The sequence below is a fragment of the Curcuma longa genome, chromosome 1 (assembly GCF_044706935.1).
Source record: "Curcuma longa cultivar G26 ecotype Majalengka, Jawa Barat chromosome 1, ITB_CL_G26_1.1, whole genome shotgun sequence".
Taxonomy (NCBI): domain Eukaryota; kingdom Viridiplantae; phylum Streptophyta; class Magnoliopsida; order Zingiberales; family Zingiberaceae; genus Curcuma; species Curcuma longa.
The window spans coordinates 9,511,380-9,535,569 of record NC_133861.1 but is presented as its reverse complement, the minus strand read 5'-3'; the positions used below and the strand labels follow the sequence as shown (position 1 = coordinate 9,535,569).

The following is a 24,190-nucleotide window of genomic DNA, read 5'->3' as shown; positions in this document are numbered from 1 at the left end:
ATAAATTTAAATCAACTAAATCTCTTACACATTCAACTTTAATTGATTCAAATCGTTAACTATAAAATTTATTGACCTCCTTTCAATATATCTATAGCATCTCAATTGATTTTTAATCATCTATTGAAGCTACTCACCATATTACATTTACAATAATATATATTTTTAATTTAATTCTCTCAACTAACCTACCCATATACATCTTAAATTACTTGGTCTCCTTGGAATATATAATACCATCTCAATTGATTTTCTTACATTTGATCATCTATTGGAGACAAATAATATTATATTCCACTGTTTCAAGGAACTCGTTGAACGACGTATCTTAGTATTTCACTTTTGCTATATTAACCTTTTGTACACATTGACTCCAACATTTTTTCCCAATAAGTATGATGGCCCATATAAGTCTTATAAAAATAGAGTAAGGGGCACATGTGGATCGAAAGACTCTAGAGGCTTCTTTCTTTTTGATCACCCACTCTCTATTTCTTATTATTAGTTGTATAACCTTACATAGTACTCAATGGTATTCATGTTGCCTCTCCTTGTTAATAATAACTTTTTGGTTATATTGGCTGTCAACTATAAGTTTCTCTAATACTTCTGGCCTCTGCAGGATATAACCGAGATTACATAGTTGAATTCCCAGATTTGGGGCCCATTTTAGATGGTTCCTTATCTTTTGATGTAGTGCCATCAACAAGAAGATACCCTATGGTGGATAAACAGCATAGGTTTTCGTTTAGGGAGACAAAAAGTAATTTACCACAACCACATTTGTGGTATGCAACTGAAGAAGTGATTAGTGCCCTTAAGCTATTTCTTGATGCAGGAGAATATCTTACAAAAAGTGCTACATATAGGCAAGTACTTTTTTTTTTATTTAACTGTCCCTATCGTACATCCTTATCGTTTCTCTCTTTCTGCCATCAAGTTATGAGAATTGGACTGGTTAAAAACAAAATCAGAAGATTTATTTTGATGCATAGATTGTTGTTTGTATTGTAGATCTTAATCTTTGTTTGTGACAGATATGACCTCGTTGATCTGACAAGACAAGTTTTATCAAAACTAGCAAATGAGGTTTATTTAGACGTCAGGACTGCATATCAAAAAAGAAATGTGAATGGATTGAATTTTCACACCCAAAAATTTCTGGAGCTCATCGAGGACATTGACAAGCTTCTGGCTTCTGATAAAAATTTCTTGCTTGGGACATGGTTAGAAAGTGCAAAAGATCTAGCTGCAACTAGTAAAGAAAAAATACAGGTGAGTTTGATTTAGAATATGTAGCTGCAGTTTTATCTTTTGCATTCTGTAGTTTAATTCAACTGGTTTGTCAGTATGAATGGAATGCCAGAACACAAGTGACAATGTGGTATGACAACACAGAGACCAATCAGAGCAAACTTCATGACTACGGTAAATAATTAATTTGTGGGTATTTATGATTCAACTTGTTATTGTTTGACAAAACAACTTGTGACAAATCAACTATTTGGATTATGCCCAGCCAACAAATTCTGGGGTGGTCTCCTGAGTAGCTATTACCTGCCTAGAGCTTCAACTTATTTCAGCTATCTACGAAGAAGCTTGCAAGAAAATAGTGAATTTCCCTTGGAGCAGTGGAGGAAGGATTGGATATCGTACTCTAACAATTGGCAATCTGGCACGGAAACTTACTCTACTGAAGCTGTAGGTGATTCGATAGCTATTGCGAAAGTGTTGTTCCAAAAGTATTTTGGCTGATTTCTGTGTCCATCTTCCCTCTATCTGCATTTGCAAAATTTGAGATGCACAAAAATAAGCACATTGTATTATTAACTCAAGGCTTTAATGGTTTCTGTCTTGCTTTAACATCAAACCATAAGATGCAGAGATTTAAAGCATTATTGTTGCTAGGAATGTGGAGAAAACTGATTGCTGGTTTTGGAACTTGAACCAATGTTTGGCCTTACTGCTAGTCTTATAAAGGGCATTCTATTGTGCAATACATGGATCATAAGGATCAACATGGTTCCATATTTCAGCACTTCAATTTTAACATATTCCATTGGACCAAATTCCCTCACATACAACACCTGGTTATTTCAAAATTATGTCCTTTTGGTAGAAAAGAAAACTAGTTCATATGCAAGAAAATTCATGGAAGGAGAAGCTTCGTTGAAGCTATGTATGTATCTATGTTATTTAGGGGTGGTAGAAGTAAATGTGTAATGTCATATTGTGTGTGAGTCATATGTTGTCACTATAAAATTATATAAAACAGATTAAAATTAACTAAATATTTTGTGCAGTTTATGACTAATTGTCTAATCACATCGCCTTCTGCCCCTGCACCATAATGTCGATCAGTTGGGTCAAGAGAACGATGATCCATTGTCTATTGATCACTTTCTTGGTGGTTGCATCCCACACTTAACATCAAACATCTTCGGCTTCCTCATACATGCCCATAGGAACGATGTTCCAGGTGGATCTCTGAAAGATCTTGGAATTTCGGTTAATCAGATAATAATTTAATTCTTCATTCTCTCCTCGATCACACTGGTGAGGTGATGAATACATTCCTAATTCACTTGTTTTTCACCAAGATTTCAACACAAGGATCTGTAAATTTCAATGTGTTAGATATGATCTGTAAATTGTCTGGCCCATATTGACAATATGATTATACAAGGTAGCCATTAACCAGGGCAAAGGCAAGGGCAAGGGCAAGGGCAAGGGCTACGAGTAGCTTCAAACACTACTCAAGAAATGAAGCAAGGATTAGTGGGAGCACAGATGGTTCATTAATGTTTCTTCTGCTTTAGACAAGGGGACAAATGAATCATTTTATGGGTAACAAGGCTGAGGCAACCCATACGTGTGAAACAGAATTGGAATACAAGCACAATTATCCAGTAGAAAAGAGAATAATTACTTGCATAAGATCCAAACATAGGACTAAATTTTTAATTATAATAATTATAAAATAAAGGAAATGAATCATCATATGTGATGCCCATTTTACATCTCACTATGTAAACAAATGTCTCATGGCTCTGGCTCTGATAGCTTATTCCAGTGTCCATGGCTCTGATAGCTTATTCCCAGTATACATAACCCTTAGAAAGATTCAGATCCTTCCATGTCTACTACTGACACCCGAAAATCTCCTTTGAAGCAACAGAACGAATCAGGATTGCTGTTTCATAATTTGCCTACCAGAAGCAATAGCACAGTCGCCAAAGCAAGTTTAGTCCTCAATCAAATTAACTGAGCGTCACCACCCACGACATGCAACATTTCAAGATTTTGGTACCAATTACAAAAATTTGATATCCTTTGGTGTCATTCTTGGCATTTGTATGTGTATGCTGTACTATCTGTTTCCTTCTTCCTAAACTGCAATACACAAACGAAAAAAAGGAACTAAATATCAGGCCAAAGCGGGCACAGACTTTTAAATACCAAAAGATGGAAGCAAAGATGAAGGCAGAACTGTTGTCTCCATGGATTGTCCAGACGGTGGTGCAAGACTCGTCCATAGAGGTTCACTGACTGTATCGACAGAATAGTTAGTCCTTAGAGGTGCTGAAAGAAGAGACATTTGGTATGCTGTTCTAGGCATAGGTAAATCATCAAATGCTAAGCTCACTCCAGATATGCCAAGCCCACAATTGGAGAACAGAGGAAGAGTCTGTTGATCCATTTTTAATTGTGAAGGATCATCCTTGCTATCTGCCGAGTTCAATGACTTCTCCAGGAAACTCTTGAAGGAATCAGACTGGGACAAGATATTACATGCAGATAAGCTTGGTGGCGAGGATTTCCCCTTATGAGGATAACCAAGAGAAGGAAGCTTATGTGGTTCGGTTGGTTGCGCTGAGCATTCTAACATTTTCAATTCCCAAGCAACATCTTCTGTGGAATCTGGCTCTGCTTGGCGAACCTTCTTTGGCATCCACCACCTTATGTAACTTGTCAAATCTATCTTCCGTTCCATTCCAGCAATACCAGAATATCGTGCGTCTGTAGTTGTGTCACTACTTGTACCTTATATGGGAGTAATCAAGCTGAAAATCATTATGTCCATTCATTGAAATTCAATTTTGACAATAATCCTTTTTTCCGTTTACAATGAAAGTCACCTGTGGACTTACTACAGTTGCTGAAATAATCATTTCCTTGCATTGGTCCCAAAGATGCTTCCCACCGGCTATTGGCAGGCTGTCTGAGATTAGAAACAATCACTTCAAGTTAAATAATTGTCGTGTGGTAATAATTGAGAAGGAAGTTTCTCTTAATTTATTCCTGAAAATCACCTGAATACGCACGAGCGTCTACAATTGCATGATTGCAATGAGGCTCAGTATTATGAAGAATAAGGTTACATTCGATAATAGCCTAATAATTCTTGGCATTTCCTTAGATTAAGACTGAGTGACACACCCAACAAACAGGTAACCTTTCTAGCTTCAGTAGGGTAAACCTTGCAACAAGCATTACTCATGACCTATAGATGAAACCATAACAAGAGCATGCAATTTTTACCCTATCTAAATTACGTAACAACTGAAAAAAGGAAATTAACTTGATTACAGTTTTGTAGATCAAGGATTTTGTCTCCCTCCAATCATGTTCATGTTTTGAAATTATTCAAAACTTTCTTCAGCTAATTCAGGGTTTTACCCTATTGTAGTTCTGTTGTGCTTTTTTGGAAAATCTTTGAAACCAAGGAAGATTAGCTCAAGGAGTTCCATGTTTTATAGATATTTGTTCCACAGTTGCAGAACTAATTTAAGGGTTAATACTGCATGTGCTTCCATACGACATGCTTTCCCTTGGTGGTGAGACTGACTAACTTCCAGACTTTACCATACTTCTCACCTTTGCTCAACACTAGTACTATTTGCAGAAACGACCACAGCACTTACCTTGGTGCAGTAGCACCTGGTTCAGTTATCTCAAACTCCTTACTGACTCATCTTTATAGATATTTTAACTGCTGAATGTAAAAGTTCCTCCAGCATTCCCATGCTTCAGAAGGAAATGAAGGTTCACATAGTGATCTCATCTCAATACTAAAATATTGCCATACCTCCAAACACTCTGCACCTCTTGGCACACAAGATGAGTTTAAATGAATGTTAATCCTTTACTCTTCTTCCACTTAGCTTGTTTTCCATCAAACATAAGCCTATAACAATTAGAAAATTAAATTAAAATTTTAAAGCAACAAGTTACAAAACTAACAACCATGTGGATCAATGTTTAATGCTATCTTAATCCTGCATACTAATATCGATATATAGTCTAGCAAAAAAATGAAGATTTCCTACTAGCTCTTAAAAATGTAATATCAAAACTTCAAATAAATAGAGAATTAGTTATCTAAACTCTTAGCAAAGGCTGATTGTTCTTAGGGGTGTTTGCCTCTTTTGGAGTTCCATATTGTGGTGCCAAATAAATATAAATTGGGAGCAAATAAATATAAAAATATATACAAAATTGATATACTCGTCTGGAAGACTACTATAATGTTCTTGTTATTTTATCTCTAGATTCACTTTGCAATGCAAATTCACTTGCAGATGACATCTATAATCTAGAGATTCATTCTACATCTGAAGAAAATTGCAATGCAAATTCACTTGCAGATGACATCTTCAAGTGACTAAAGAAATTGGTCAAGTCTCTCACACATTCATATAGAAGTGTGGAATTGCCTCTCTTATTGTCGCTTAGAGAAGATGACTTATGTTTACTACAACATGGATCTCTAATCATGAGTGACAACAAAAGCAAAGGAAGAACAAGAATTTAGCAACCATTTGTCCTCATCCAAAATAAGGATGATTGGATGTGTTAGTGAATACTATAGAAGTTTAAGATCATTTATGTGATGAGATAAAATATCCACCACGGCTATGTCAATTTCTTAATAGATTGAAGAGGAACAAGTCAAAGGAGATGTTGCTGAGGAAGAAGATGATGATGATGCAATTTTCAAGATATATTTTCTATTATTAGATCTCAATCTAAGCATTCATAGGCTTCTCAATTCAAAACACAATCAAGGGCCAAGCACAGAGGAAAAGGCAATGTTTGTACAACATCTACGTAAAGGGAAATAAAAATCTTCAAAATTGATCATATCGAAATTAGCTAATAGAAGAAAAGCAAATGAGGATTAGGGAAATTCTACTGATGGTACCAATTAGCAAGAACTTGATGAAAATAAGGAGATTTCGTCATATCGTCTGATATTATTTTTGACATAAAGTTCAGAATAATGAGAATGACATTGATAGTAGTGCAATCGATAATGGAGGTGATGATGACAGAGAAGCTTTGGTGAAATCTTTATTTCTTCAACTCAACACTTGGGCCATGGCATAAGGTTACACACATACTATCATATCATCATGACACTAAACCAACTAAGAACTTTATCAATAGCCTTGATATAAGGGGGGTGGAAAATCAGATCAAGCTCATCATTGTCAAGATATGTGATAATTTTAATCGAAGTGCATTGTATCCACCACCTTTCTGCTATCCACTATGGTTTTGATGCATCCTACAATCACTCACATAAATTCTTAAAGACGTTCATGTCCGTATCATGTGTACTTGTGTCATTTTAATTCTAGTTGTGTTAATACAAGTACAACTCCTAGTGGTTCGCAGAGACATAATAATGGACCCATAGAACCAATTTCACCGCTAGATGTCAATATTTGATTGGATCTTCGAAAATTATACGATTGACATAACTCGAATCTTACACAAACCAATGATCTCATCCAACGCACAAAGCTCTTTTTGGTATCATTAAGGTAATAATCATTAGCTAAATTGTGTGTTTTTTAATTCTTTACTTGTTGCTCTAAAATTTTAATTAACTTTCTAATTTCTATAGGCTTAAATCAAAAGATAAACAAGCTTAATGAAAGAGGATTATAGATTACAATCATTTGAATTCATCTTGGCATGTTTTGCAATGTGTTGAAGTGAGCCAAATGTTGGCATAGTATGGAACTGAAATCATACTGTTCACAGAAGACTAAATTCCAACATAGAAAATTTCAAACGCATCACAAACTTTTTAGTATTTTATGCACTACGTGTTACACTATGGACACAACAGAGTAGAGGCCCTTTTATTTCATATACTTGTTTGTATATATAATTCTAACCTCTTAAAAATATGTCTATAGACAAAAAGGAAATTGATTGTTTTCAAGATAATACATAATGTAACAAAACAACAAAGCAAGGTGCAGCAATGTTAAAGCAAATGAACAAAAACTAAAAGAAGTCAAGTTTCATAAAACCAAAAAGCCTAATATAAGTACTTTAACTTTGCCTGACAAAATTTCACGCATGATAGATAATCAATATGTACCTGGTAAGTCCACGATATTTTGGAAGTCCTCTTGAAAAAGCACTGCTTTTTCTGCAAAAACCCTATGTTAGTACTATGCTACAGCTCAAATTTTTACCCACTATAGATCTTTTAAGTTTAAAGCAGTAAATCAGTATCAACATCCCACATTCAACTATTTCTAAAAGAACCAATACAAGAAAACTGCAAACTAAAGATGCAAAAACATCCAACTAAATACCCAAAATGCTATCAACTACATGCCTTCTCAAAGATACAAGATAATCCTCCTTTGAGATCGTTTGCATCTCTTCCAGATCTCTTGCATAATCCGTCACCTGTATTAGCAAGTGAATAATGATGATAAGAAACAGATAAAAAAAACAATAACCTAATATTAGCAAGAGAAAATAGATAAATGCTTATAAGCGCCACAAAACAGTGCAACATCATGCTACACTAATAAGAAAATCATCATCACCATCATCAATTCTTATTAACTATAACCATTTGAGGTTGGGCTAATGGGCATTATCCTTCCATTGAGAACCACCCAAGGCTATACCAGTATATATTCAAATAAATAAAATTATTTTTTAAAACATCGATTAGAGTTTTCTTCAATGTACCTCTATCATTATCCACCCTAATCAATTCAACTCATCTAGCCAGAAATTTTTTGATTGCTTTTGAGCATGTCATCTAAAAGTTTTTCTTAGTTTATCATCAACTGCAGCTACACCTAATTACTCCCCGATAGAAACTATATTTTCTGGGGAAATGTTGTTGTACTTGGAAATACCAAAAGTCCCATGCATCTTTGATTCCCCAGAGATGTATTTCACTTAAATCTAGCATTTCTAATAGCTTTTGTGGTCTTTGAAGGGGATAGTGAATTTGAGCATTCTCTATTGGGGTTAGTCATATTACCCAAACACATGGGCACATTGTTCTATGTCATGATATGCAGAGCTGCATCCAATCTTAGGCTTTGGAAAAATGGATTTGAATTACTCTGAAGTCTAAAACATTGTTTTATATTTATTTATTGTTTTAATATTGGATAAAGGATTTTAGCTAATTTCTAATTTGCATAATTTCACACCATTGAAGTCAATGTTTTACCTCTACAAAAGGATTTAGTCTTTCCTTTCTCCATAGAAATTAGTCAAATACTTTATTGCTCTCTTCTTTTCACTACTTTCAGAGTTCATGTCTTTTTGCTACTTGAGCTTGACAAGGCCCCAAACAGTTCGCATACTTGTTGTTTCTTATAGAAGGGCAACACTAGTTGTAAGCACAAAGGTAAATCTTTGCCTTAGAATTAGAGTAAACTTTACCTCTGAGTTTTAATTTCAGAAACCTCTTAAATTCTAATCTGAATAATTTCGCACCAATGCAGTCAGCGAGGTGTCTTGCCTCTGCAGAGGGCTGAGTATTTTCTTTCTCCATCAAGAACTAGTCAGATACTTTGCTGCTCTTCATTTTGCTACTTTCAGACTTCATGTCTTTTGCTACTCGAGCTTGATAAGACCCACAAATGGTACCCATCATTGTTGTTTCTAATAGAAGCGCGACACTAATTGTAACCACAAGGGCCTTAGAATAAGAGTTACTATCACCTCTGAATTTTAATTTCTAACTTCTCTTCCTTTTTAACGTTTCAAATATGTTATGGGTTACCTAAATTGGTTGGAAATCACTTTTTTTATTTGTTCTACTAGATTGCATGAAACCCCTTCAATTTTGATAAAATTAAATGACTCATCTGATTTTTTTAGTTATTCTAGTCAATTTACAATTGCTTTCATTTGAACTAAGAGGAAGACCTTTACAACAACTTCTCTACTAATACAAGGGCAATCTGATTAAACATAGAAAAATCAACTAATGCCAACCTAAGTCAACTAATTCACATTGAAATTGTCCAGCCTCGCAAAATATGGCTAACTCTAGCAGTGATGAGTCAGCTGGCATCAAAGGGGCATGAGTATAAGGGGTTAGTGTATTCCTCACCGGAAAATTGATATGTGTCCCAGCACCCCAATACTTTAAAGCAGCAAGATCATATGCTCTAGCTGCAGCTTCCTCATCGTCATAAGCACCTAAAAATCATCAGAATGCAGAGAAAATAACTAATGAATTTCCAAATTGATGAATTAACTAGCAAGGAGAAACTTTTTATACCTAGGTACACTGGAGTGATTGCCCACACACGATTACCATGCGAAAAAAGAAACTTGAGTTAGTTCACATGAAATAGTAAGTTCCTCTTACATTACTAACATGTCATGTCCATGAAGGCAAATCTAGAAAACATGCTGCATCTCAAAAACACAAGTTACACAATTTGGCCTAATAGTATTACGAGCAAAAAGCTGTGATATTAGGCAATGGAATCCTATATGTATCATATATATTACATGTAAGATGTTTGGCATGAGGCTTGCTTGTTAATTACCTTGTTTTCCTTTCTTATTCTGATTCTGATTCCAAGTGCTTTTATCCCAGAGATGAGCCTCATACCGACCTGTCCACCTATGTCTGTTATTGGAAAAGTGAGTTTTAAATAGAAAATAAGAGAGCTTAGGAAATTGACACGTTTCAAACAAAATAACACGCATCTATAATTTTATGATAAAGTGAAAATAAAGCCTTACTTCCAAACAGAAATGTTGTGACAATGATGATAAAAGCTACGAGAAACGTAGGAGTCAAAACAGAGCTAGATGTCAGAAGCAAGAAATTTAATTGTTGGAGAGCTTAAGTTTAGCCTTAAATTGGTTGACATATTTGCAGCTTTGAGATTTTCCTTTTTCCCCTTAAGTATATTGATCGGAACATTTCACTAAACCAAGTGGATTATCCCCATTGAATTGAACTATTATTGTCATTTTCCAATTGGTACGATTTCTACTGCTACTAGTGAAAAGGCAGTTCGTAGCAGCTATCACAAACGTAGATATTGAGAAAGCATTATCAAGTTAACTATTTTCTCTATTCTATGGAACAAATGCCAAAACTAATTTGTGTGAGTTGTCATGACTTCCAAGCTCACATTTTGTCCTAAAAATAACCAAATACCAACCTATTTCCATAAACCAATGTAGAGAGGTTAGAAATGTAAATGGAAAAAGGTGCATGGAAGGAAGAGACTTTGTGTGATTTTAGTCTCACAATAGGAGTTTTATGGCTAGATGTTTGATTTACATTGTTGTACAAGCAGGTATGTTGTGAACAAATGCATGGGGAGAAGTTCTCTTTCACGCGTAGGTGCATAAGAGGGTGCAAAACCAAGACCCAGATTATACTGAACCAAGTTGACTCATGTGTGAACACGACCTGCATGCGTCGAATGTCAAACCGATCAATGCAAAATTTGCCCAAATGGAACAGCCAATATTTTACCAATTGAATCTTCTGCTCAAGAAAATTTGCCCAAATGGAACAACCAACATTTTACCAATTGAATCTTTTGCTCAAGAAGGTAACGGAAGCATTAATTAAAAGTTAATGACGATTTCGTAACCTCTCGGACAGTAATAGTTAACAATTGATGGTTGGTGGTTGTCATTTAACCCTAGGCATTGAATAGCCATCACTCGGCCATTCAACGCAACCTAGGGGTCATGCATCTTTTGCTCGGAAGAATATTTATGATTGCAATCAGGTATTTCTCGGTTCGCCGGGACCACTACTGCTTGGTGGGGATTGTGGTTTGCCATTATATATTGGGAAACAGATGACCCACGATTGCCTTAAAGCACCGCCAGAGGTGGGACGAATCTATTTTAAGGGCACTACGTCATACACAGGCCTCGGCATTGCTTCCCGATTCGGGCAATCGAGCGATTTCACTCCCGACTCTGGCTACAACATCCACTCAAGAATACTTCCCGAGCACTTGGCATCTCCTCTCGAGCACTTGACACTCGAGCGACAATCAGGAGTTGGGCACACGTCTTCCCGACTCAGTAACGCTCTCCATTCGACATGAGCACTCGGGCATCTCGACCGCCTCGGGAAACTTCCTGAGTACTCGATGTTCGGTGATCCATTTAGGACTCGGCACTCAGAGTACTCGGCGACTCGAGTACTCGGCCGACACTCGGAGTACTTGATGTATCCGACACTCGGGGTACTAGGCCTGCTTCTCACTTGACTCAGGAAACATTAAAATAGCAGACCTCGTTGTCCTCGGGAGAGTTTGATGGCGACTAGAGAAGTCCCACTCCTGCGCGAACAATCTAACAGCTCGGCCTAACCTTCAAAGTCAACATCTTGAGATTATGACTGCTTAACAAGTAAGTCTGATTTGATTTGTAATTTCAATTCGGACTACATTCCTTTATCTCCGACACCGAAGAGTGTCCAACATCTTTGTCCTAGACGTCACTGCCTCCCCATCTCAAGGACATTTTCTCACACATAATAAAGTGAAAGATAAAGACAGCACAGCGTCGATGTGAAACATGCGAACGAACTGGTTGGTCGCGTCCTGGTCCCCATACCCAAAGAAGATAACACCAGTAAAACCAAGCGCAACCTCATAAACTTACCTCGTGACTCCTCGGTAGATTGAACTCCGCTTACCGGCGGCGCAGGGCGGCATCCGGCTTATCCTCTCCTTAGCTGTGCAGACCCTCTCCTTCCTAGCCTTCTTCAGCTCCTGATCGCTGCCCCTCCTGACGTCCGACGACGCATCGCCGCTTCCTCCCGGCGACGCCTCCACCTTGGGGATCCCAGGGTCGGTCTCCATGGCAGACTAAGAGCCTGCGTGCCTCTCGGATCACTTTTGCTTCCGTTGTAGAGGAAGAACAAAGCCACTCCCACTGCTCTCTTAGCTCTCCTCACTGCCGCTTTTGGATTCAAATGGAGAGTCCCAAGGGGGTCAAATTCAATGAGAGTAGAGATAGATTTTGCCCAACAGGCAACAGCAATGAACTGAGAGGAGCGGATCCGACGTCCTCGTCGCCGTCAGGGGAATCCTTGAAACGGCTAATTCGGAAGAGCAGGAGACGTGGGAGCCAGCGGCTGGTGAGCCTACGTGTAATTTGTGCTGGAATCCGATGCCGCATCGAAGGGCAGGATGGGAAAACAAAAAAAAAGATTTATTTTCATAAACATGAGCTTCAAGAATTAAAATTTTATTTTTACGAAGATAAAGTGTTCAACACAGTATGAATTATGAAAAAACATGTATTCAAAAATAAAATAAAATAAAATAATCATGTAATGAGTGTTTTCATCTCATTTGTACAAATTATAGTCTATTGTTCATCTCTAATATTTTTTTTAAAAAAATAAATTAAAAGAGGCATGGCTACCAAAACAAGCACAAGCTTATCTACACTTAGAACTCGAACCAGAGCTCGCCCAATAGTATAATGTTTCTCGAATCTGTCAAGATCCTCGCACTCCAGTTAGATATACTTTTCTTAGTTGATAGTAAATATTTAATTTACTTTGAATAATTTTAAAATGATCGATTCAATCCCATAAAAAGTTTTTACTAGACATCAATATAAATTGAGAAATTCTCACGATAATCCATCTCAATAATCCGCTACTTAAGAGGAAAATCATCCTACAATGTACCACAACTGAATCTCAAATCCGAGACAGTTAAGCATACTTTAGATGGTAGAATTAAAATCATATAATTATTTTAAAATGCAAGTTGGTATTGATTGTCCAGTTTAATTAGTTCTTAAGTTTTTGTTTTTTTTTCTTCTAGATAATATAGTATGATCTTAATATTTTTAAAATCCATCGTAATTTTTATTTTTGTGTTTTTATCAAGTAATGTTTAAGTAGCTTGATAAAATCTCCTATTCATCAACACTCAACACTCCATAATATCCTGGTTATATTCTTTTTTTTTTACATAGAGAAATGATGACCTAGTATTAAACCCGTCTAATAGAAATTATATGGATTTAGATCAGGATTGATTCAAATTTATTAAATTAATTTATAGGTGAACTAAATTTTTAAATGGAATAAGCCAGTTCAACCGATTTAAAACAAATTAAAAAAAAAATTAGACTCATTTTTTTGTTCTTTCCAAGCACCAATAGAGTTTTTACAGAAGAAACATACAACTTGTCTTTCATCCAAAATTGTCCTCCATATCTAAACTAAGTTCCACTAACTGATCAACAGGTTGATGATTGCAATAATGATCTTTATCCTAAGTCGAAATATGATTAATCAGTTCTTTCATAAAATATACCATTTTGGTAAATCCATGTTGAGTACCTTCCAAGGTAGTAGTTCCATACACCTTCAGCTAAGGAATCTAACTTCAGCAGTGAAACATCCTCATCAAATGTACCAGTGTCATGATCTGCCTCTAACTTGCCAGCAAAAGAAATCTCTTCACCCTCCTACCCAGGTGACCTGTTCATCCTCATCAAACGTACCAGTGTCATGATCTGCCTCTAACTTGCCAGCAAAAGCAATCTGTTCACCCTCCTAGCCAGGTGAATTGCTCAAAGATTCATTATCTGACTTCAAGAAGAAACATGAAAGTCATTCCTTATGCTTAGATTTATTTCATCATAAATATTGATAGCTTCGTATGAAGAATTTTCTCCAGTGATGACAGAAACCTCATCTGTTTTTTCTTTACCTAACAATATGAACATACAAACTGCCACTGAAGATATTAAGGAGGAAATAAAACTAGAGCAAAAGACAAGAAATTTTGAGTGAAGGCGGGCAAAATAAAGAAACAAAAATGGTGATCAAGAAAAAGGGAATGAAAAATTGATTGCACGACCCATCCTCCAAAATAGCATTGAGGTTTTTCAACAGCACAAGGAGACTGAGAAGCATGTTTCTCAGCATCACAAAATTAGACAAGAAGCAAAATTATAGAAGAGAATAAACTCTTCAACTTCAGGGTGCATCATCCTTACAAGTTGGGGGTTAGTGAAAGCAACAGAAAGAAAGGACGCTTGAGCATAACTACATTAACAAACAGCAGCATATTTTCAGAAGACACACAAATGCATTTCACAAAACTTTAATCAAGAATTCATATTCAAAAGGAGGCTGAAAGATTTAGACTTCACTTCACATTTTCATCGTGCTATCCACTACACAATGATCAAATGAATTCAGTTCTAGTACAAGCATCAGGCTGCTACCCCACAACTGAATTGATGCTTATAGATAGAACATATTCACGGAGTAGGGTCCTTCACAAAAAATATTAGTTACATATTTAATCAATACCATTTTAATCAACATTTCAACATTTAAAGCACAAACAGAGAAAATGGAAACTTCCTTTTCTATTATGATACTTTCACCAAAATCAATTTGCAAAAGGGAAGTGAACAACAATGAGCAATAAAAAATGAAAGTTACAATGAGGCAGCTCTATCAATGCAAAACCAGGTATTTATGTATTTGAACATAGCCAGTTATTTTTCCTCTCAAACATAAATTTAGCTTTTGGCGGAGTAAGACATCAACAAAAAATTTCTTCAAAACTCCAAGTTAGACTGTAAACAAAGATTCCTCTTCTAATAGCTTCAGCAGTGTGATTTAGAACAGGAAAACAGTTATCTAATCTCCAAAATTTATCACAAATGAATTATTAGATGCTTCCTGAGATTAGAGAAGGGCATTACATTAGCAGCATGTATCATGTAATTTAAATTTGTGAACATTTGGTATAATATACAAGTCAAAGCTGAAACTTGATTGCCACTATACTTGTATAAACCATAGTATGAAATGATGTGTAGCTTCAGTGTGTGGATGATCTATGTTGTCACTCAATAATTATAATTAGGTGTTTTCAATGGCTAAGATTCAGACAAGTTTCACTCAAATCCATCAATGCCTCAAAAAACTTCAGATCATGAGTCACAGTTACATATAACATCATCTTCGCATAACGCGATTTCTTTCTCGTTTCCGAAATCGCTCAAGCATAAACTCATCAGTAGCAGTTTGCCTCCGTCTTGCAGCATCTGAATTATTAGTTTCTGTTGATTTTCCATCCATTTCATTTAGTTGGGCACCTCGACCTTTGTACAACTCTGGATGCTCTGCAATATAAAGGTCAACTACTGAATACCAGAGAATTTGCTCATTCAGCAAATTTGACAATAAATCTGGTTTGTTTGTGTTTGTATGTAGGGGAGAAAGAAAATAATCAGAGCAACTACCAATAACTGAAACACTAAACATTAAAAAAAATATTTAACTGCTAGGCATAATTCGGAATTGATATGTATCTTCCCAATCTGGCACAATATGTTTCTGTTGAGAATTAACTAATTATTAAGTCTATAGAAAAGTCAAACAAATAAGAGTGAGAACTACAAATTTTCACAATAGCAAATGACTCAACGAGCTAGATAGCTTAATGTAATTGTCATTAGAGAATTTACAAATTAGCATACGTGACTCTCACATCTTTTCTTCTTCATTCAGTTCAGCTGCTCTTCCACATTCTGAGTCCAAATGGTAGTTGTGAAGGATTTGACGACTATAACCCTAGTTAAGATTAGCAACAGGACAATTGGGATACACATTGAATATTCTTTAAAGAAGTTCCTAAGTTGCCCTTCTATAGATAAGTTTTGGACTAGTTTAAAGGCTCTTTTATCTCGAGCAGATCATGAGAAGGTAAGTTTTGTTTATTATCTCCAAGGGATACTAAGATTGGCGTCACTTCTACATCTCTCATTTCCTTCTCAAAGTAAGTACGAGGCAAGCCAACAAGTGACTGAGTTAAAACTTGGAATTATTCAAAACTTCTTTGATCTAAGGGCAAGAGTGACAAAGGAGAGAGCTCCAATTGTTATCTCCTATACATGAAAGCTAGCTTTACTACTTGAAGTTGCATTTCCTTCTTCTCGAATTAAGTTTGAGTGAACAGTGGACTGGCTTGCTTTATTGTTTGTGTATTTAGTTCTGTTTTAATATGGCTATTATGTATATTTCCTTTTGTCATGTGTGACAAAGAGGTTGTCAACCAAGGTCAATAATTAATATAAGTATCATTCATTGGAGGAGTATCGCACCATATTGTCATCTTTAGCATCCCATTTGATTGGCACCAAGCACCTCTCTCAAAGGGTTTGATTCATACGAGCATCATTATATGAATGATGAAGTAATTCATGTGTAATATGTATCATAGAAAATTGCATCAATGAAACTATGACCAACTATGACAATGTCAAAAGTTATATCCCACATTTCACAAAAATAAGCTCGTGTACTTCCATATGTCATCTAGATGGATATCAACATCCTCTTATAACTTCTTTATTTTTATCTAAAAATTTGTTCATTTTCATCTCTCTGGTTGTTCATCTAAATCAATTCTAGTTGTATTACTATTTAATATGATATTGATGATAGCTAAAATTAAATTTTAAAAAAATCAGATGAGGCTGCAATTGTATACAGAATAGATGCCATCAAATCTACTGTGTATATTGGATCTATCAGGGGATAAATCAACATGTCAGGAATTCAGAGTTCGCCAATGCCGTAATGTTTTCTTTTTAGTGTGCATACTGGGTGTTGTGGTAGAGGTTCTGGTGCACAAGAAACCCCAAGTAGATGTTACCTACCAGGGCTACTGAAGTTAGAAAGAACTGTGAAGTGATGCAGGAAGATGGCGACCAAAAATACAAAAGATTGAGAATTGCTTGGTTCGACTATGATCTCCTAACTTGATGCAGCAAAAGATAGAATTTTCTGCCTTTGTAGGTTTCACACAGTTCCACACCTCCACCAAAGATCTCACAAGATAATAAAAAAATTATAAAACTGTTGTGTATCATTTATTGGAATAGAACAACAAAATGAGGTTATCCTGTATATTTTACAATTATAATATCTAGTCAAAATAGAAATAAAAGAAAAATGTATCCTCAACCAAGTACAATATAAAATAAAATTATGATTTGAACCATGTGACGAGTTAATTTAAACCAGCCGTGGGGTTTAAGCGTCACAGATTACATATGAAATTAAGAACCTAAAAATTAACTAGGTACCAATTGCTAATATTTTTATATTATGAGAGTTCATTTCAGGGTTACTAAGCAAGGAATCAATTTCCAGTTCCTCAATTTCTTTAGAATTAGAGGAAATAATAGACTTGGTGGCAGTCTCCTGTTTAGAACTTTCATTCTGTAGTTGTGCTATTGAAATTTAGCATCCTCTGATAACAATCATCCTCATGGTTAGTCTTTCCTTAATGGCACCTGATTGGTCTAAAAGTGAAATATAATACAAACTGATCATCAATAGAAATAGGATATACACAGTCTTCAACCGACAGTCTCATCTAAGGCAGTCCTCACTGCAATTACAAAAATTAATTAGTTTTGAACTGGCCACACATTTTTTATCCCCTCCTATTTGGTTAGTTTACTACCAAAAACAAAAATAACAATTTCATAATCAATTGAATTAGAATTTCATAGAAAAAACCCCCAAAGATGTATAGCATATAAACACATATCATGCCTTACTCATCAGTGAATCTCTACTAATGAGATTAGTCGGAGTCTCTACTACTAAAATGTCTTGCATTGGATCATAGCATCAAATCTTGCAACATCCATGTCAGATCACACTAATTTCCCATTACCCAGATTAATTATTGCTCCCAAGTCCTTTGATATTTGAATTAGTTTATCCACATGTGTATCAATCTATCTTGTTTGATAATTGAAAGTTGAACTCCCAAACTTGAAGGAGGTGCAATACAAGAATAGAATATGATGTACAAATGATCTTGAAGTTTTGATTTGATTGATCAATGTATTATATACTGAAACCATAGCAGTAGGAAGGTTCAGTACCAAAAACTGCAATCATGTGTTTAAGATGAGCTCTCATGAGTCCATTGATTACTTAATGTAATGCATATTATGTAGCTACATATAGTATATAGTTATCCTTCAAATTATCTAGTCATTTGTCATATCTAAGTCATTATATATATATATATATATATATATATATATATATATATATACAGGCCAAAACCCATTGGGTCATACATGGGATAACACAGATGAACCATGCAATTTTCACCCACACCAACTGGTCTCAATTTCAACAAATGGGACTGGCATATGACAAAATGTAAACAGTGAAATTTTTTAGAAAGTTTGACTACTTTTCAAATTGACTAGTTTTATCTCCCTATATACCGCATTGACCTAAAATGATACAATACAATAACTTAAACTACCATCTTAATTATAGTAACTTATAAAATACTCATAACCCTTCTACTTTCATCATTTTCCTACATTAGAAGCCTCTGTTTAAGGCCATGTACATTTGATTATGTTGGAATTTAATGCATACATATTGACTGTCACTATTCAATTCACCAACTGTAAGAAGTGAACCCTCTCAATTCCACCATAAATATGCTCGATGTATTAACAAATCCTACTTAATATCCACTAATCCTCCAAGATTTACTTATATTACACCACCATCCACTATACAAACAGATGGTGTTCATATCTAAAAGTACATGTTGCAACAGATTAATTCACAAAGACAATAAAAAAAGACAATATTTTATATACACAACAAACCTCTCCGAAGGTTTTCAGCATAATCCCGACCACGTTGGAAGTAATCTGCACTATAACTTGAAGGAATATTTAATTCTGATTTAGTTTTACTGACAAGCCTCTTCTCTTGCAATAGCTTTTTGGCGGCCTCAGTTTCTTCAATATTCCGTAGCTTGTATCTGTAGGATGAGAAAAATCCTAATAAAAAGTGTGTTACATGAGAAATAAGAATAACAAGAATAAGATCAGTGTATTTATCTACTAGATTAGAGGATATTCTTTCACTAACTTGCAATAAGCAAAATAGAACAAGTAGATGGTATATTGAATGAAAAAGAAAGTAGTTCTTCAATAGAGTTGCATCATTGCATGTCAACAGATGCATCAACACTACCACGCTATGAACCTTTTTAGCATGGGTAAAAGTCTGGCCGATGAAATTATCAAATAATGTCATTATTCAACTGAAGCATTTCAATTGGAAATAAAAATTTCAGAAAATTGTTACATAGCATTCGAATAGTTGTATAAGGTACCCCCAAAACATAACTTTGTTTAACACTTTCTTTAAACATTTATATTACCACATCCCACCGGAACAACTCATGAAGATCACCCTCTTCTATCTCATAATCCCCTAAAGAGAACCCCCTGGATCTCACTATTCCAAATGGTTTATATTGCTTGCTGATTCTTTGAAACAGAGTCATTTATGGTGTTGCTTTGGGTATGTTCATTGAGACAATACTCCCTATAAACACCGAAGAAGTTTACTCCACACGGGTCAGGGTGTGGCCATTTTATGGTATTAAAATGTAAGCTTAATTAGCATGGAAGATCTACAATTATTACATTTTTTGTATTCATTCAAGTTAGGTTTTGAGCAAAGTTTAAAATGTCATTCAGTACCAGGGTTTTGGTCTCCAATTGGAATGACACATTTTCAGCACCATATTATCAGTACACCATATACAATCCTGCCATCACATTTATACACAGAACTTGCTGTCTTTTATGCTAATCTATCATCCAAAATTTCACCGCCTATAGATTTTAGAAATACGTGCCTAGTAAGGAATAACAATTAAATACAAAAGGAAGTTAGTTACTCTATTGGCAGCTGGATTTCAGCTATCCCGGTTGTCCACTGTGTAGAGCTTTCTTCCGAATTTCTCTTCTTTACCTGCAATCAACAGGGAGGATTCAATTTTATTTCTGTTTTTTTTCCAATGCGACTCAAGAGTGGAATTAATATGCGCTGACCTTAAGATGTTCAGGCACAACATACAATTCATCCATCGGATCCTTCTCCTCCTTCTCACCTGAGTCGATCTTCTTACCACGCCTCTTTGCCAGTTCTTGCTCCACGTACTTGAGCCTTCAAAGAAGAACCATCAGAGACACATGATCGACTTGTAAAAATATTGAGAAAGGGATGTTAAAAAACCAGTGCATACATGTTGGGATCCTCGATGGTAACAGCTGTCTCCTGGGCAAAGGTATCCTGTAGAACGAGGTCCTCCTTGCCGCCATCTCCATCGCCCTTGTCGCTGTTGCCACCGCCACTTCCCCCACCGCTGCTCGCGGAGCCCTTGCGGAAGGCGGCGCCGTTGCCAGTTGGTGACTGCTGTGGGGCAGTGGTCAGAGCTGGCATACCTGCCTTCTTCTCCCGCTGCTTCTGGAGGAGCTTCACCTCCTCCAACGCCAACCTGAAAGCAACAGAAGATCCCCATCCATATCAGGAAAAGAAAAGGAGGACAGTTGCATTCGAGACAAAGATATTCGCTGGTTGCAAGGACTACCGGCGCTCCTCTTCATCGTCGTCGGGATCATCGACGCAGGGGTCTTGCTCTAGGGTTCTCTTCCTGAAGTTCTTGGTCCGCATGGCTTGATTTGATTTGGGAATGTCTATCATGTGTGCCGGGTCATGTACATATAGAAGAGGTGTAGGTTGGATGTACCCCGGGGCGGTTCGAGTCTCAACTTCGGTTGCACGATGAATTTAATCTAACTCATTGACCGATCCAGCCGACTGAGATGGCTCATCCTTTTACAACTAAATATTCGATTAAAATAGAATCAAATCAAATTATATAAATCAAAAATTGATTTAATTTTTTAAATCAATCGAATTGATTAAATTTTTCAATAAAAATCAAACAAACTGAACTCAATATTTTATCGATTAATTTGATTTTTAATAAAATTAATCAAATTTTTTAAATATTATAAAAATTTTACTAATTAATTAAGAATTTATAAATTTATTTACTTAAAATTTATAAATTATTTTTTCTAATTTAATAATTTGATTTATTCGGTTTAATAAATAAGAAATTTTAAAATCAAAATCCGAATTAACTGAATTAATCGATTTTTATAAGAAAAAATAACTAAAATTCCAAAATAACTGAATTGAATTTTTTAATTCGATCGGTTTATTCAATTAATTTATTTGATTTAATCGAATTATTGGCTCACCCCTATTTTTACAAAAATGAACCAAAAAATTAATATATTACCGAATATACGAACGAGGAGCCTTAAAATGATTATAAAAAAGGAAATATTCATTGTAAATAAATTATATATTCTAAGGGAACATTCAAATAATAAAATAGCTCATTTAAATAGTTTTTAATTGAAATAAATCAATTTAATTATTTAATAGTTAATTGACATCTAAATAAGCTAATCTTATCGTATATGACTAATATTTAATGGACTAAGTTGTGCATCAAGTCAACTATCAACTCGCTATGCATCAAGTCCGATTAAATTTGAGAAGATCATAAGTTTATCTATCAATAACTTTTTATCTTTATTAGATTTTATAAGGATCTAATCAATTCATTCATGTTTAATGGATTGAAAACTATCATAGTTAATTTAGATAGGCAATACAATAAATTTATCTTGTTCAATATTCGCATGAATTTACTCATACAATCAATTAAGCATCTATTCGATTGAAACACACTTCGATTGACTTAATCTCCAATTTTACTTAACTTATACCTAACAAGCTCTTATAATCCTCCAAGATCGAGATCATATTTAGATTACGATCAAAAACTCATGTTCCCTTGTCAAAAACTCTCAATCAAGCCTAAGGGACCTCTTGAGCGTTCTGCCGAACCAATTTGACTGCGCCAAATCAACATCGCAACTTGACCATGTCAAATTACACAAGCTCTGCGGGCTTCATTTGCATGCAACCAAGTCTCTATAAACTCCACATACACACTAGTAACACAATAAAAATTTAATTTAAAATCTTTTATCAAATACATCAAAATATATTGATTGAACACAACCACTTTGGACACAATGATACCAACATTTATAACTTTGTTAACTAGTAAGATTCCTCTTCTACTATCAATGTTCTTATTCTGGCTAGCTAGTATAAGATCTTCTGCTTCTTGTGTATTTGCTCACTAGAGGGAGAGATAGTCCATGATAATGTTTTCAAATTTGTGCACAGATACTTGTCGACATCTGTTTTCCTTTTTAATTGTGGTTACTTCTGCTCATCTTCTTTATTGATTTGTTATTACTTGAAGATTCAAAATCAAAACGTCTACCATACCAAGTGTCTGTTAATCTTTCCTTAGTAGTTCTATCTTATCCAAAATCTCTTGGATGTGGAACACCCGCTATTTAACATGATAGATTTCAAGCTTATCCACATTAAATTGCTTGTCTATCACCATTTGCCTCAGTGTCTGATTGCTCTATTCTTCCAATCAGAGAACTTCCCAAGTTCACAACTTTTCTTTCATCTGTAAAGTCAGCATGGTGCTTGTATGGCACCAAGAAGTCTCGTTGATCGGGTCCTTAGAGGTGAATGTTGATTTACAAAGACTTTGTTGCCTTATGTTAAGGGATGGTGCTAGTGAATTTACAAAAATGATGCATCAGATGCATCCTTCGCTGTTTATACTTTCACATGCATTAATTCTTTATATTGCTTTAACAATCATGATTATATTTGTCGCACATGTACAGTCATTATTGATCATTAATTTGATTTATATGTTTGTGAAAAAAATTGGGCCTATGGCCATTTTGATCCAAATTTTTGTTATATGAAAACAATAAATGAACTCGAACTTGTAGACAAGCAGATGGGGTAGATGCAGTGCGAATAACTCATCATGCATGACTTTAATGAGAACTTCATATCTCATAAAAGGACCGACGTATTTGACATTTATTGTTTGATTTTTTTTTTTAAAAAAAAATTGCAGATACACTCACTGTTAAGTGTTAGGTGTGTGCAAGTGCACCAGTAAGGTGTTCAACAGGCTAGGCCAGGTGTTCAACGGACTATCTACATTGACAGATGAAAAATTACTCGTCTTATACTATTGGTTCTATGACTATTTATGAGGAATAAATCGAGAATCTGAAGTTGACTATGACGAAGGAGGATATTGTCTCAACTTTGTCAAGATTCAATTCTTTTTCACTTCAACAATTCTATTTTATTGTAACCAACTCAACTATGTCCGAGGATTTATGTTTTCAATAAACAAATCAAGAGAAGGTCATCCGTCTTTAGATTAATTAAGACTAAAATTCAAATACTTAGATTATAGAAAAAAATTTTGCATTTTCAACTACAGATTCTCTAAATAATTATGTATCTGAAAAACTATTTGAAACATGGTATTGCAAACTATTGTCTGAAAAATAATACTCGATAAATGAACCAAGAGAAGGTCGCTCGTCTCTAGCTTAGTTAAGTCCAAGATTTGAATACATTATAGAGAAAAAAACATGTTGCATTTTCAAGCACGGGTTCTCCAAATAATTCTTTATCTAGAATTTATTTAAAATATGATACAGTTTATTTATATTCATTAAATACACACTAAATCAATTAAATAAATAAACTTTAACAACTCGTTCAACTAAATAAATACTCTTAAACACACATGTGTAGTTGGTTAATGTTCATGAATATCAATAATTTTTTTTTAACGTATTAAAAAAGTTTAAAAATAAATAAATAAATAAATTTATATTATTAAGTTCAATAACTACTCCAATAAATTTAAAATATAAAAATTTTAAATAATTAAATAAACTTAAATTGAATATTCAATAATTTGAAAAACAATACTCGCGTTCACCTTCGCTTGGTTTAGCTAGATGAATAAAATGGAAGATATAAAAAAATAAAGAACAAGGGTTCACTTTATTTTAATCTCAATCTATTCTCTCT

The 24,190-nt window shown here is 34.9% G+C and overlaps 3 protein-coding genes across 7 annotated transcripts in view; all 3 read right to left on the bottom strand.

The window, feature by feature from the left end:
- Positions 1 to 12,137, bottom strand: part of LOC141829518 (AP2-like ethylene-responsive transcription factor SMOS1) — a 15,210-nt gene extending 3,073 nt beyond the window's left edge. Inside the window, exons 1-7 of the mRNA XM_074717010.1 lie at positions 11,938 to 12,137; positions 9,840 to 9,922; positions 9,566 to 9,574; positions 9,395 to 9,483; positions 7,643 to 7,716; positions 7,400 to 7,450; positions 4,152 to 4,222 (exon numbers count right to left, since the gene is read on the bottom strand). Of these exons, the coding sequence (XP_074573111.1) occupies positions 4,152 to 4,222; positions 7,400 to 7,450; positions 7,643 to 7,716; positions 9,395 to 9,483; positions 9,566 to 9,574; positions 9,840 to 9,922; positions 11,938 to 12,137 (577 nt within the window). The remainder of the gene's footprint in view (positions 1 to 4,151; positions 4,223 to 7,399; positions 7,451 to 7,642; positions 7,717 to 9,394; positions 9,484 to 9,565; positions 9,575 to 9,839; positions 9,923 to 11,937) is intronic.
- Positions 12,138 to 13,435: 1,298 nt separating this feature from the next.
- On the bottom strand, positions 13,436 to 14,218 carry LOC141823809 (uncharacterized). Its single transcript, XM_074711039.1, has 2 exons — positions 14,117 to 14,218; positions 13,436 to 13,767 (listed from the first exon to the last, which is right to left on the bottom strand). The coding sequence occupies exons 1-2, from the start codon at positions 14,216 to 14,218 to the stop codon at positions 13,588 to 13,590; spliced, it is 282 nt and encodes a 93-aa protein (XP_074567140.1). The 3' UTR covers positions 13,436 to 13,587.
- LOC141841106 (protein COP1 SUPPRESSOR 2) lies at positions 13,707 to 20,872 on the bottom strand. Of its 5 annotated transcripts, none has more exons than XM_074729237.1 (7): positions 20,760 to 20,872; positions 20,415 to 20,666; positions 20,221 to 20,335; positions 20,067 to 20,140; positions 18,979 to 19,136; positions 15,270 to 15,444; positions 13,707 to 13,891 (listed from the first exon to the last, which is right to left on the bottom strand). In XM_074729237.1, exons 1-6 carry the CDS (start codon positions 20,870 to 20,872, stop codon positions 15,278 to 15,280), a joined length of 879 nt encoding a protein of 292 aa, XP_074585338.1. In that variant the 3' UTR covers positions 13,707 to 13,891; positions 15,270 to 15,277. The 5 variants fall into 5 exon arrangements, with proteins under 5 accessions (XP_074585338.1, XP_074585345.1, XP_074585352.1 ...); XM_074729244.1 differs by having other exon boundaries at positions 13,707 to 13,887; XM_074729251.1 differs by having other exon boundaries at positions 13,707 to 13,855.
- Between the last annotated feature and the right edge of the window lie 3,318 nt (positions 20,873 to 24,190).